This window comes from Phyllostomus hastatus, unplaced genomic scaffold (genome assembly GCF_019186645.2).
Source record: "Phyllostomus hastatus isolate PE091 unplaced genomic scaffold, TTU_PhHast_1.1 phas_scaffold_78, whole genome shotgun sequence".
Lineage (NCBI taxonomy): Eukaryota > Metazoa > Chordata > Mammalia > Chiroptera > Phyllostomidae > Phyllostomus > Phyllostomus hastatus.
Genome location: NW_025334041.1, coordinates 71874297 through 71889015, shown reverse-complemented (window position 1 = coordinate 71889015; position 14719 = coordinate 71874297). Strand labels below are relative to the sequence as shown.

The following is a 14719-nucleotide window of genomic DNA, read 5'->3' as shown; positions in this document are numbered from 1 at the left end:
TCATGCGGATGGTTTTTAATACTGTACAGTTCACAGGTTTCTGTCTACATAAAAATCCTGGTTAAATATCTATGTGTTTGGTGAATGAATGTAAATATTTATTTACATTTCAAATCAAGGTTATATTAGGCCTAGCTTTTTCAACAGATAAACTCCTGATTTGTTCTTTTTCCCAAAGGTGGTGACAGGGAAAGTGTCCAACTAAGTGTCCAAATCTTGGCTTCTGGCACCTGCTATTGTTACATTGCCAGTTAACTACATGCTCTTCTGTGGATCCTGGCAGGTGGACTGTTTATAGATTTTTGCAAATGTTGCATGCTTTTTGTTAGGTGATGAGTGTGCCAATTTAGTCATAACAGGGACATGAACAATCAAGGCAGAAGATTGGAGAAGACGGTTTTTGCTTCTGACACTTAGATTCTATTATTTTAACAGGAAAACTGTAAAAACTGCACTTTTTCTCTTATCAAACAAAATGAGGTGTTTTAAAGCAAAGTAAAGCAATATACATCAAAACTGGTCACAGTCCACCATGTTCAATACTAACAATTTGAACAATACCGTTTTAAAAGCTATTGCTGTGTTTAGCATTTAAGAGGTGGCGTCTCCTTTACAAGCCTATGGCAACAAAGCCAAGAGTCAGCTTGAGGTATTCTGTTCCAGAAACCTGTTGTTTAGCCACTTGGCTCAGCAATTAAGTAAAACTAATGGAGAGCATTTAAACAACAAAAACAGAAGCAGCCCTGAAAATATTAGAGTTGTAATTTTGAGGCAGCCTGTGAATACCAGAGTTATTTCACTTTTGCTGTGTCTAAAACCCTACTTTGTGAAAGGATTTCACAAAACTCCAAATGAGTCACCCTTCTGAAACAGGTCACCAGATTCTGCTTTATCAACCAGTAGACAATGGCCTCAAAGTACACTAACCAAATTAAACAAACGCAGATTTTACTGACAGTCATGACACTGACTAGATACACTGTCTATGAAAGTCATTACGTAGCTGATGGCATGGTTTATGGCAAAACAAGTAAGGCTGTTAAGCATTAACCTTTTATAAGGGAGACAAAGAACAAGATTTCTGTCTTTCCCACCCCATGCCCCTAAATAAGTTTTCCAAGAAACAGAAACTTTTCATGTTATTAAAATATTTTATTAAAGTTAATAATAATGAATGAATAAATGCCTTTTCCTGACTTCTTGTGCAAATTCAGGGTAATGGAATGAGTTTATTGAAGTTAACAATAATGAATGAATAAATGACTTCCTGACTTTTTGTGCAAATAATACTAGTAAAAATTTTTTTGTGACAACAGAGTCATTGTTGACAAGAGAGTGATATCCTCTCAGAAAATTATTTGCCATTGCACTCCATGGCGGTGTACTACTTACTGTTTTTTGTTTTGGTCTTTTTTCCCCCCTTAATACCTTCTACCCCTTACAATCAAACTATTGTAATAACTTCTTTGCCTGGCCTGCTTTTAGCAGGTTCCACCCCTATTCCATAGTCTCTTTGTGTGGTGCTTTTCTTCTATAGACTGGGAAGCTAGATCACCAAGCTCATTCAAATTCTATGGAGAGTAAGAATAAATATTCTCTAAGCATCTGCATTGCTCTTCATTCATTCAGAAGATGCTTATAGGAAAATATTAGGTGTCCATCAACTGAGGAATGGATAAAAAAGATATTCTCTCTCTCTCTCTATATATACACACACACACACACACACACACACACACACACACACACACTGGACTATTATTCACTGTGAGAAAGAAGGAAATCTTGCCACTTGTGACAACATGCATGGAACTTAAGAGTATTATGCTAAGTAAAATAGGTCAGACAGTGAAAGACATAACTGTGTATCACTTCTATGTGGGATCCAAAGGGTGAAATGGGGAGCTGGTCAAAGGGTGCAAGCTCCCAGTTAAAAGATGAATAAATTTGGAGGAGGTAACACAGAGCATTGTCATTATAGTTAACAATATTGTATTATACATTTGAAAGTTGCTAAGAGAGATCTTAAATGTTCTTGGCACAAAAAAAAAGAAATGTTAATTATGCAACTGATGGAGGTGTTAGCTAAGGCTACAGTGGCAAGCATATTGTAATATATAAATGTATCAAATCAACACATCATAAACCTTCAACCTACACAATGCTATATTTCAATTACATATAATAAAGCTTGAAAAAAGTAAATAAACACCAGACAAAAAAGGAAAACACTAGTGCTTGAACTTCGACATCTTTCTCTTTTTAAGCTTACTGTTACTCTTTATTATTAAGTACGTTATAAATTCAGTTAGATATCCTCTGTGCCAATACTGAGTGCATTTCAAAACAGATGTAAATAAGAATATTCAAGCACCAGCTGTTTAATGTAAAGAGTCTATTATTCCATCATGCACATAAACTAAGAGAACTTGACAATAACAAGTATGTAATTTAGTACCAGCATAAAGGGTAACCATAATTTTGACACAAGGCAGTTTCCTATAGTTGCCTTTTCCAAAAAACACACTTCTAAGTAAAAATATGGTAGAAAGAGCCTTAAGGAAGACAGACAGAATATTATCCAGAGACTACAAAGAGGCTCCCACCAACTTTGGTTAGCTGATTCAATCTTCTAAAAGCTATTTGAATGCCTTTTTAGATGGAGCATACATATGGTTGCTCCTGCCACTCCTTACTCCAACTCTGTTTCCCCAGGCCCTGAAGACATTCAAACTTGAAAGCTGTGTCCTAGTCACATATTTATCTATCTTGGTTGTCCTGAGTTCTGATCTTATATTAAGTTGAAATTCCTTCTGTTCTACCAGTTACACAGGGATATTAGGAAGAAAAATGATCTACTATATATGAAACAATAAAAACTGGTGAGAAAATAGTATTTAAAAATTAGTAAATTACCTAAATTGATCATAAATCAATATACTTAAATTGTCAACTATAAAGAATAAGAATAGAATGGTTCAAGCACAGATTAAAAATATAACTTTAATTAAACAATTAAATTGCCATTTTTTTACTCTAAAATTTTCATCAGACCCAATAGCAAAAACCACCCAATGCTTCGCCTCTCTCCACCTTTGTTTCTTTGGTAGAGTTTTAGGGAATAATAAAACAGCCAAGAGGAAAAATGTGGGAGCAAGGAGAAAGATTACATGAATAATATTCCAGGCTCTCAAATAATCTAAAGAAGAGATGAAAAGAAGTATGTGACTACAGGGAAAAAAATTAAAATTTTTGACTTGGAGCAGCCCAAAAATTTGATTAATTACTATATAGACTAAAAACTATAATCTCTTTTGTTTTATCTTTTCTACATTATACTACTTACCTACTTTATTAGATGGGTGGTAAAAAGTTTGGTAATGGGAAAAATTAAAATAGACTTTAAAAATGTAAGCCACCATTGAAAATCTACTCTGAGTCTAACATGTTAAGGATGATACAGTAGACTATACCATTACTCCTGCTGTCAGGGAGCTTATCATCCTTAAAGAAACAAAAGATTTACACAAGAAATAATTAGACAGTAGAGAAATTCTTGAGCAGAACAATAATGTGTCCTACTATTACAATTATCCATGGAGTTCAGTAACTTCAAAGCCCACACCTTGGAATGTGTAGTTCACTAAATCTAATAGGATTCGTTAATTAGAATTCAAACTCTCTTTTTAAACACAGTTAAAGTTTAGAGTCTGTCAACCTTGAATATTTCCAATTCTCCACCTCCAGGAAAATCTGCATTATTTACATTAAAAGCATTATTTGCTATGCTTAACAATTAAGGGATGAGGCACGCTTCCCTGGAGAACTGAACCTTTGGCAATTATTTTCACTGTGACCTCATGCAACATTTTTATTGCATGTCTAACATCCAAAAGGTATCATCTCTACTTTATGCTATGACTGTGGATATTTAGATGAATAAAGCCCAGTTCACACCTTAAGGGAGTGTCACCCGAAAAAAGATGCATGCGGTTTTAATACAATACAGCCAAGTATGACAGACATGTCCAAGGTATCCCTGAGATCTAAGAAGGGTGCACACACACCAGGAAAGGACAAGGTATCTCTGGTATAGAGGAAGGGGTGAAAATACCAGGCAGAGGGGATGTAGCTAAGCTCCAAGCTGAGAAAAACTAAATCATGGCCCTGGAGTGACAAGCAGTACAGTGTCCCAGTAAGTCTAAGATATGGATCATTAACAGATGATGAAGGGCCTTGAAAGCCACTATTAAGATTGGTTTATCTTCTAGGCTAGTAGTCTCCAAAGTTTGGTGTGCCAGGGATGGAGGAGAAATTTTGTCTTTTAAAATGTCTATATTTTGTGTATATTTCATAATGGACAATATTATATGTATATGACCCACTAAGTGAAATTAGGACCAGGAGAGGACTGAGGGTGTAGAGAATGAAAAGCTGTTTTAGACTTACTAAGTACTTAAAAAACATCCAGTAAGAGCTGTTCAGCAGACAGCTGTAAAAAAGTGAAGACCTGGGGACAGGCCTCCATCTGCCCCAACATGCAGATTTGGGATATCTCCTGAATGCATAACAGAAAAGAGCAGTGGACCAATGGTGGAACTTGGGGCAACACTAAACATTTACAATAATGATTACTCTTTTTTCAAAGGGAAATTGGAGCACAAAGTAAAATGTTTGCCTTTTAAAATGTTTTTAAAAGCTCCCAAATAATACAAAGTAACTGCTAGTCCTCACTGTTTCCATTAGTGTATGAAAATGAGGCTGAATGCACCATAAAGAGAAGAAATATTTCTGGAAGTGACCCAGCAGCAATCTGTTGTGAAAATTTTCCTTACTGTTTTGGGGACTAGTCAATGGAAGTCCACCATGAAACTTGAACATTTTGAAGAGATGATTTGATTACAGGGCTGGGCCAGGGAAACTTCTAAATGAGCCTGAAATACTTTATAATGAAAAGCAAGGAAGTTCTTCAAGACTGAAAGGGACATGCCAATAGGGCATAAAAGCTGGCTTAGGGGGGCTCTCACCAAATCTGGGATGATTTGAGTGTCAAAAAATAATGAATTTTGGCACATTGGATATAAAAAGAATCTGCAAGTCGATAGTGATATTAAATGTGTGAGAGAGAAAAGTGGAAAATGGAAAGCTCTTCTTCACATACACAAATATTCAGCTAATAAATGTAAGATGAAATCAGAAAACCCCCATGTTACAACTCTTAATAACTGATTCGGGTTATAATCACCAGTGGATATTAAAACCATTGGATTAAAGGTCATCAAGTAACAGGATATTCACACAAGTTTATTCTTAATTATAAAGTGACCTGTGTCTCCTGATGTCGAGCAAATGGGGAGTACATTTTATCTAGGCAAATCTTTAATTTTTATCTAATCATGAAGAAACATTCAAACAAATCCAGAATGTGGAACATTCTATAAGCCAACTAGTCCACACCCTTCAAAAATGTTAGTATTAGTTAAGACATAAAAAAAAGAAAAAGAAATTTTAAAAAAGGCAGAGAACTGCTCTAAAGAATAAATGGAAGGAGACTACACTTAAATGCATAAACCTTGTCTGAGTTCATGAAAACAAAACAAACACATAAAAATACAACAAAATATTTTGGAAGCAATTGGGGAACAGAGATTATATATTAGATGTTATTAAATTAAATGTTAAAATTGTTGGGAATGACAATGGTATGGTGACTGTATCAAAAAAACAAAGCCGCCCTGGCTGGCATAGCTCAGTGGATTGAGCGCGGGCTACGAACCAAAGTGTCACAGGTTTGATTCCCAGTTAGGGCACATGCCTAGGTTGCAGGCCACGGCCCTCAGCAACCACACATTGGTGTTTCTCTCTCTGTCTCTCTGTCTCTCTCTCTTTCTCCCTCCTTTCCCTCTCTAAAAATAAATAAATAAAATCTTTAAAAAACAAAAAACAAAGCCCTTATTCTTGGGAGCTACGTAGTGACATATTTGGCAGTAAAGCATCATGAATACTGAAATTTATTAGTATTTTCAAAGGGATTAGGAAAAAGAAAAACAACCAGAGAAAAGAAAGATGATCAATATGCACAGAGAACAGAAAGCAAATGTAACAATGTAAACACTTGGTGAATTAGATAAAGAAATCAGTGTTCATTATACTTTGTTTCTAACGTCTCTGTAGTTTTGAACTTTTTCAAAATAAAAAGTCAGGAAAAAGATATAAAGTAATCTCTAGATGGCTAATTACTACAGTTGGTTGTATTTAGATGAATGTGCTAAATACTCACAAATGATTTAATACTTTAAAGAAAAAGGCCCACCATTAAATTCCTTCCCAATAAAGCTAACCAACCCAAAAGATAGACTAACATCACCTCTGGCCAGTGTTAGCAACATAATTTTTGTCTTTTTTTTTCCCTCATGAGTCATGAATCATGTTTCACTTATCTGTGACACTAATAAATCAATAAAACATCTACAGAATTCAGAAACCTTATCAAAAACAATTTAACAGTAGAAAAGCTGTAATCTTCTGGTTTTAAAATAATTTATTTCATAGATCTGTTTTAATTTCATGTCTCAGAGCATACATTATTTAACCAAGAGATGCTGGACAGAGATTGTAAAAAGGGAAACATTTAGGATAAGAAATTGCCTCAATTCCATTAGAATTTGATCCTACTTTATAAAGTCTTGCTAGGATAAATTCCTACCATACGTCTTTTGTGCTTACAAAAACAAAACAAAACAAAACATTAACTTCTCAATTGCCAATGTTGTAAATAAAAATCTTCACAATTAAGTATGCATTCAATTGACACACAACCAAGTAATTTCATCAACATTAGCATAATGTGTATTTCCTGTCACTGCACTAACATTAAACTAAACTTCAAACCACAAAAACATTGTGACTAACATTAAAAAGGCAAGCTGTAAGATACTCAAAGCTTATAAAGGACAAATTGCACATGGTTAAGATGGGACATCATTTGACAAGGGCTGACGCTGTGCATATGGCTGCTTTTTTTTATAAGAAGGCCACCGGCAAACAGGGCAACAATGTCGGCCACCAGCCAACCACATCACAATGCAATTCTGATGGAACACATGACCACAAGGCAACCCCATGAGCAAACATCCATTTTCAAAATTCTCTAGACAAACAACACATTCAGTACAGTGCAGCATATCAGCAGGCCAAGTTAACCAATCAGGTTCCATATCTTCATTAGTGTTGGACGACCCATATGACCTCCCCTTCCTTTCGTACAGGCTGGTCTGACAGTCTTTATTGGCACATGAACAAGCCTCAGCACCACAGTGACTTGCTCTTCCTAGGGAATTGTGAACTCTGCTCTGTTTATCTTCAAACACTTCCTTCTCACTGCTAAAAGTGTCTGTGCTCTCGATGTCTGAGTCATTTTCAGTATCATGAGAACCCTCTGACATCTCCTCTTCAGACTGGATTCCCAGACACTTAAATTGCCACATTGGCAAGTTTTTTATATAATCAGTTGGTATCAATGGGTGAAGCCAAAGGTCAGGGAAAGCTAATCGTTCCAAATATAAGTCAGGTTCTTCATCCCAATCCGATTCTACAGGGAAGTTCTGAAAAGAAGCAATCGGGTGGAAGAGGTAGCTGGTATACCAGTCCCACAGACTTGATAACCACTCTAAGTTATTGGCATTGACTTCATCAGTGTTGTTGCGCCGTCTCTTCTTCTGAAAGTAATCAATTAGTAAACCGTGTCCAAGGTATGTACTGAGAAACAGGGCCGGGTGTGACGAATAAAACACCCAGTCCGCCCTTACCCAGGAAGCCAGTGTGGTTGTATTAGAATATCTCAGCAATTTTAAGCTATATTCATAAAAGCTATCTAAGTAAGGGAGCTGTAAAAAGCCCAACACCGGTAGCCAGGAAATAATTAATAGAGAATTATATGTCCCTAAAGTGCTTATGAGAACCACAAATCGCTTTATGGTAGCTCCTTGTGTGATAAATAAGTCCATCCAAGCCATAAGATTAACTAGAACCAAGCTCAAAACAAACAAATCGTTTACTTCAGGTTGTAATGAGCGCAAAAATGAATCCATGGCCTGAAGAGATATAAATTCACCAGTGTGATTCCCATATCTGTAAATTCCTTCAGGAGTTCTAAGTATGTATGATGGCATGTTATATACACCGATATCTGTCATGTAACTCCTGTTGTCCCAATTTTCCACATTAACAAAAATAAACTCAACTCTTCCAGTAAACTTTATACTCAGTGCAGAGAAGAAAGCTGGGGGTTGGTCAAGGTTTGCAAACAGGTATATTTTTACCCAATATTGATCACTTTTGTTCCATTCTTCTTTTAAATGTTCAGCATTATAAATAGTTTTGATCCGAGAAGCTGCATGAGTAGTTATCCACTTAAAAATGTGCTCTACTTCAATCTTGCGTCCACTGTATTCTTTAAGCATGACTTTCCCTTTAGAAGTACTTGTTTGTGGAACAGACATAATGAGTGTGGATCGTACCCAGCCTCTTCTCTTGCAGTATCTATAAGAGAGTAAACTGTAAGTAAACAGCCAGGCTGCTAGATAAGCTAGCTTGCTCATCCTCACTGCTGTGAAAACAATCTCTCTTCCCCTGATAAGTTTCTTTAGTGCTTAAGATTCCCTCTCCCCCAAACCAAATAACCTCTACAAAATCAAAGGCAGTACCAGTATCTGGCAGCTTGTATGTGAGGAAAAGTAAGCTCTCTTTTTGTAGTGTGCCTTATATCTCTACGTCTTTTTTAAAAAGAAAAATGTAGCTTGAAAATCAAGAGAATCAGCAAATACTTCAGCATTAGAGCATTATGCTAAGTGATAAATAAACCAGGCAGTGAGGGACAAATACCATATGATCTCACCTTTAACTGGAACATAATCAACAAAAGAAAAAAGCAAACAAAATATAACCAGAGACAATGAAATTAAGAACACTCTAACAATATCCAGAGGGGAGGAGGGAGGGGATAGTGGGGGGAAGGGTTTTCAGGAAGTACTGTAAAGGACACACGGACAAAACCAAGGGGGAGGGTGGAAGTAATGGAGGGAGGTGGGTTTGGTTGGGGTGGGGGGGAGTGATGGGGGAAATGCAAACTGTAACTGAACAACAATACAATAATTAAAAAATAATAATAAAAAGCCACTTATAAAACAAACAAAGATCCAAAAGATAATAGGAAAATAATTCCTAATCACCAGGAATTGAAAATCTTATTAAGGAAACAAAATAAGTATAAAACTATATATATTCTATTTCTAAATAATGTTAAGAAAAAGTTAAAAAAAGGGAGTGTCATTGTTAAGTTTGAACTGGTGAAAATTTCATGAAAGGTTTGGAAACAAAACTAGGTCTTAAGAATGGTTAGTTTCAGACAAGCAAAGAGAAAAGGAAACAGATAGATCATCCTACACCCTCAGGCCCTGACTTGAGTGCAGGCTCTGTGATGAGAGGTGCCATGCTGTGACTATTTATTAACCTAGGCACCCACCACAATGCCTGATGCATGCACTTTACAGAGTAATGTGCACAAAAGCTCACCTACCAAACAGCAAGTCCCGTATTGTTTTGTATTCTCTCATCTCTTTACTAAAGACCATGAATAGGAATATTTAACAGAGAAGAAACAAAAACAGTAAGATTTAAGAAGAGATTCAGTCCAACTATGACCCCATTTTATAAGAGTCAGTACAGAAGAATTATCTAAAATTAAATCACTTGTTTAGATTTACCTAGTAGGGTCACAACTCCAATCCCTTTGGAAATGGACTGATTCTTACTATAATATTTGTGACATTACTTACTCTTCCTCTAATTGACAAATGAGGAAATACTAAAAAGATGAAAATGGTTATTGTATTACAGTGGTGAGATTATAAATGAAATAGTTCTCTTTAAAAAAAAAAGGGTTTTTTTTTTTTTTTTCAAAAACCCACCCTGTGGAATTTTATGCTATGTAAATTTACCTCAGTAAAAGTTGAGAAAAATCTACCACGTGGATATATTTCTTTTTTGGAGTCCAAACAACTGTTGATGCATTTTGTTTGTTACAGATTTGTAAATGAATGGCAGTAAGTAAGTAAATAAATAAATAATAAAGCGAAGCCAACATGTTATGTCATAAAGTCAAGGTTAGTGATGACTCTGGGAAACTATCTGGGTGGTTCAGAATCACAGACCACAACTCTTGATTCACTTCCTTAACAAGACTCCATCAATATCAATATTACTTTAACTGAAATGGTTTGAGAATTACACGTCCTAAAAAAATAAAATATCTTCTATCCCTTAACAATGTATTTGTCTAATGCAAGACAGTAATTCATTGACATTAATGCTATTTTTACCCTCCCTCAAAATCAACAAATGCACATGTAGATAATTGTCTTATTTACATCTTAAATATCTTTAAATAGCTTTAATTTTTTTAATTGCATATGACACTTATGATGACACAGTCCTACTCTTCTTGGTCATTCTTGTATTTTTGAAACCACTCTAGAGAATATTTGGCTTCTGATTTGTGTTATAAATTGAATGACAATCTTTCTGATAGAAAACCTTAGTCTATAAAACAGGCAGTTTAGTGAATATTATTTTTCTATATAAGAAAACAAATGTACTATGTGCTTTCTTTTCAGTTCAGAGCTAAGTGACAGTTTTAAGGTTTATCATTCCAGATAGAATTTAAGAGTCAGGAAAAATTCTGTATGTTATCATGTATCTTTCAAATTAAATCATGTCTTCCAGACTTGATAAACACTCTAATACTTATAAAACACCAGGCTACCATTACATATTTATCTAAACACACTTCTAAAGAAATCCAATACACAAAAAAGTATATCATATTAATTTAAACCTTACTGCTAAACATTAGAAATAAAGAGTAATGTACATATTATTTTTAAAGAATGTTATATTACCTTTTATCTATATAAAAACTTTAACTGTCAAATTTTAAAAAACTTTTTAAAAGTCTAAATAAATTCAGTAACAATTGCATGAAAATATCCTCTAGTTTTTAAAGTAAATCTTTTGAGATCTCTTAGAGAATGTGAAGACTAAAAATGATAGAAAACATGGCTTGTGAGTTTTGGTACTACAGTTTCTGGTATGGCACGCTCGATACTGTTTATATAATGTGATTTCTTCAGATGAAGTCACTAGCCTCCTTGGCCTTCCTGGCCCTTCCTCCAATCTCTCCTACCCTGCTTATTCCATGGGCCCCTACCCCTGAGGCTCTCACAACAGGTACCCCCAACCCATTTACCTTGATTTCCCCAAACCCCACAAGATATACAACCACTTCATAATGTACTTTCACTAAAAAAAAAAAAAAAGCAGAGAATAGATGGCTGAAAGGTCAGTCGTCTGAGCTAGATCGCTTGTTTGGGGAATGACAGGATTATTGCCAGGCAAGCTGGATGTGCAGGTCAAGGAATGAGAACTTCTGCCATGGTAGTCAGACACTGCCCAGAGATGGTGGTCCTGAATGGTCTTGTGGGGGTGAAACTGCTGTGCAACGGGACTGGCCCACTAGACAGAGGAGGCTGTCCTGGAGGCCACCCAGAGAAGGAGCTACAGTAAAGAAGGCAACTTGGCAGTGGAGTAGAGAGATATGGTGTTTTTAAAAATCTGGAATCAAAATGATGACTCACTTGTTCAATACATGGTTAAAACGCTTGCTGAGTAAAACTATTTCCTGACCAGTTCTAACTATTTCTTCTTTTGTATCTCCAAAATCCTCAAAAGAAAGAAAAAACCCTGATTAAGCACAGTTTTCGTAGCAAGAACAGTTCTTATCTGGGAAGACTTTCTGAATAAAAGGAAACATGAACATGACAGTATTAGAACTGATACAAGTAACTGTGCATCAAAATCTTCACCTTTGTGATGAAAATTAAGATAAAGTGCTTCTCTAATAACAAAAAATTATACTTGCAATCAATAAAACAGCAAAATGTTTCTCAAAAATATATCTTTATCATAAATAAGGTGGGGTTATTTGAAGATGAAGGATTTAGATGAAAATGTATAGAGGTAGCTTATATGTATCTTCACCATTTTTCAGCTAGTACAGAATCAAAAAGAGCTTTTCCAAAAGAAGCTAGAAAAATCTGCACTAAAATCCACTGGCCTCAATTATGACACTTCTGCTATATTTTGCTTTATAAGGTTACACCAGAAAAATAAAATATTACAATTTCCTTCAATGTCTCATGCTTAATAGATTATCTTCATTTTATGTTGTGCTTACTGATTATTTTTAAACTCTTTATTAATGTTATCTAACTTTAAATATTAGACTGTAATATGTGTTTCAACTTTATATTTTTGTAATTTCGTTTTTACTTGATATTTTCTAATACACTAGGTTGGCCAAAAAGTTCATTTGATTTTTTCTGTAAGATGGCTCTAGTAGAGCTTAGTTGTCTTTAACTTCATTCAAAGCAATCTTGTTAGACTGTATGGTGACAACTGTCATATCAGTGTGCACTTTAAACAACTTAACAAAATTGGTGAATTTTTGTGTAGCCACTTTAATATTGATCATAGAAGAAAATATGCAATGTTTTTTGCATATATGCCTTATTATTTCAAGAAAGCTAAAAACGCAACTGAAATGCAAAAAAAGATTTGTGCAGTGTATGGAGAAGGTGCTGTGACTGATTGAACGTGTTGGAAGTAGTTTGCGAAGTTTCGCGCTAGAGATTTCTTGCTGGAAGATTGCTCTGGTAGACCACATGAAATCGACAGTGATCAAATAGGAACATTAATTGAGAACAATCAATGCCATACCACGTGGGAGATAGCCAACATACTCAAAATATCTAAATCAATAAAGTTATTGGTGAAAATGAAAAATGTGTCTTTTATGAAAAAAAAAAAAAATACAGACTTTTTGGTCAACCTAGTATTGTAAGTTGTTGTGTTTGAAATGTATTATTTTTTATTTTTAAAAAGATTTTATTTATTTTTAGAGAGAGGGGAAGGGAGGGAGAAAGACAGGGAGAAAAATACTGATCGACTGCCTCTCCCATGCACCCCAACCAGGAACCAGGCCTGCAGCCCAGGCCCTGTGTCCTTATTGGGGATCAAACCAGCAACCTTTTGCTTTATGGGACAATGTTCAACCAACTGAGCCATGCCTGTCAGGACTGAAATGTATTACTTAGTTCACTGATTTTTTAAAAATCAATTCTAAATATTTCTCAATAAAATAGTGACTTTTGGCATAACCTGGAAAAATATCAAAATAACCAGCATTATCATTTGTTCTGATATTGCAATCACAAGTGGGATAAAAGAGATCTTTCACTAAGACTCTGTAAATGATGGAACCAGACTAAACACAATTATTTTTCATAAACAAAGACAAGTAATAATGATTTTGTTTTTGTAAGAACATTAGTACTTAGGCTGTCTTGGACATTTCACCAAAAGGCACTGAACTATGATCAAGTTTCTGTGATGAAGATGGGGATGGAGTTTTGTGGGTAGATGAGGAGATTAAATGTGAGTCAGGAGATACAAGAACTTCCCTCCTTATCCCCATCTCTTAGGGTATCCTGCTGCAACAACTCTCCCCTTACAAGTGAGCAAATCAAGGAGAGAGTAAAGAGAACTAAAGCAAACCTGGGGCTAAAGGAGAAAGGCAAGAAAATCTGAGGTCTAGCAGTGGTGCAGGAGGGTTTTCTCTAGCCATAGGTTTCCCACTGTGGCCACATATAAGATACATAAATCAGGTGTATCTACCTACATTAGAAGTTGCCTTATGTTGTGGGGGTTTCTACATACATATCATATGCCCCTTCCGTAGTGCTAAATAAAACATGCTATCCATGCTATTTATGCATTATAAAGAACAAATAATGGAATAATATAACAAGAAATCATGTGACAGACTAAATACTGGTGACGACAAAAAGAACAACAAATATGCCTACAAAGATTTCTGTCTGAGAAAATGGAAAAAACAAACAAACAAACAATAAAAGACAGAAAAGGAAAGGTAGAAAGAGCACAGGGTTATTAAAGAAAAAGACGATGCCCTGGTCAGGTAGCTCAGTTGGTTAGAGCATCATCCCAATATGCCAAAGTTGAAGGTTTAATCCCCAGTCAGAGCTCATACAAAAATCAACTAATAAATGCATAAATAAGTGGAACCACAAATCAGTGTTTCTTTAGCTCTCTCCTTCTCTCCCTAAAAATCAACAAATTAAAAAAAATTTTTAAAGAAAAGAAAGAGAAAATGAATCTGAATTTGAACACTGGGTTTAGCAAGCAGGATATGTTAGGAATAAAGCAGATAAAAATGAGTGCCAAAATGCAAACCACAGATCTGAGTTATGGAAGATTAGGTCAGCACAAAGGTGTCACCTAAAGCCATAAACGTGCTGAAGTCCCTCTGGGAAAGAAAAGTGAAACATAAAGGACTGAAGGCATACTCAGGAATCCCACCCCCCTAGAAAGGACACAGAAGAATCAGACAGGGAAAAAAGAGATCTTGGAGAAAAAGTAAGTAACTGCCAGTTTATAAAAAACTATTAATCAAGCACCTGTATAACTAACAGTATGCTAAATGTTGTAAATAGCTTTCATTTTAAAGAAGCTTCTGGTATCATTATCTTTATTTTAAAAAATTCTGGTCAGAACTCAAAATCTAAGAATTGCCTCATCAGCT

The 14719-nt window shown here is 35.3% G+C and overlaps 1 protein-coding gene across 2 annotated transcripts in view; it reads right to left on the bottom strand.

Annotated features, from left to right (window-relative positions):
* LOC123811973 (charged multivesicular body protein 3) overlaps positions 1 to 14719 on the bottom strand; it is a 101820-nt gene that overhangs the window by 71826 nt on the left and 15275 nt on the right. Inside the window, exon 4 of one of the 2 annotated variants that reach the window (XM_045828530.1) lies at positions 6524 to 8541. The exons of the other annotated variant lie outside the window; for it this stretch is intronic. Within the exon in view, the coding sequence (XP_045684486.1) occupies positions 6969 to 8541 (1573 nt within the window). The 3' untranslated portion in view covers positions 6524 to 6968. Of the gene's footprint in view, positions 1 to 6523; positions 8542 to 14719 lie in introns of those variants that run through there. 2 annotated transcript variants of the gene reach the window in all.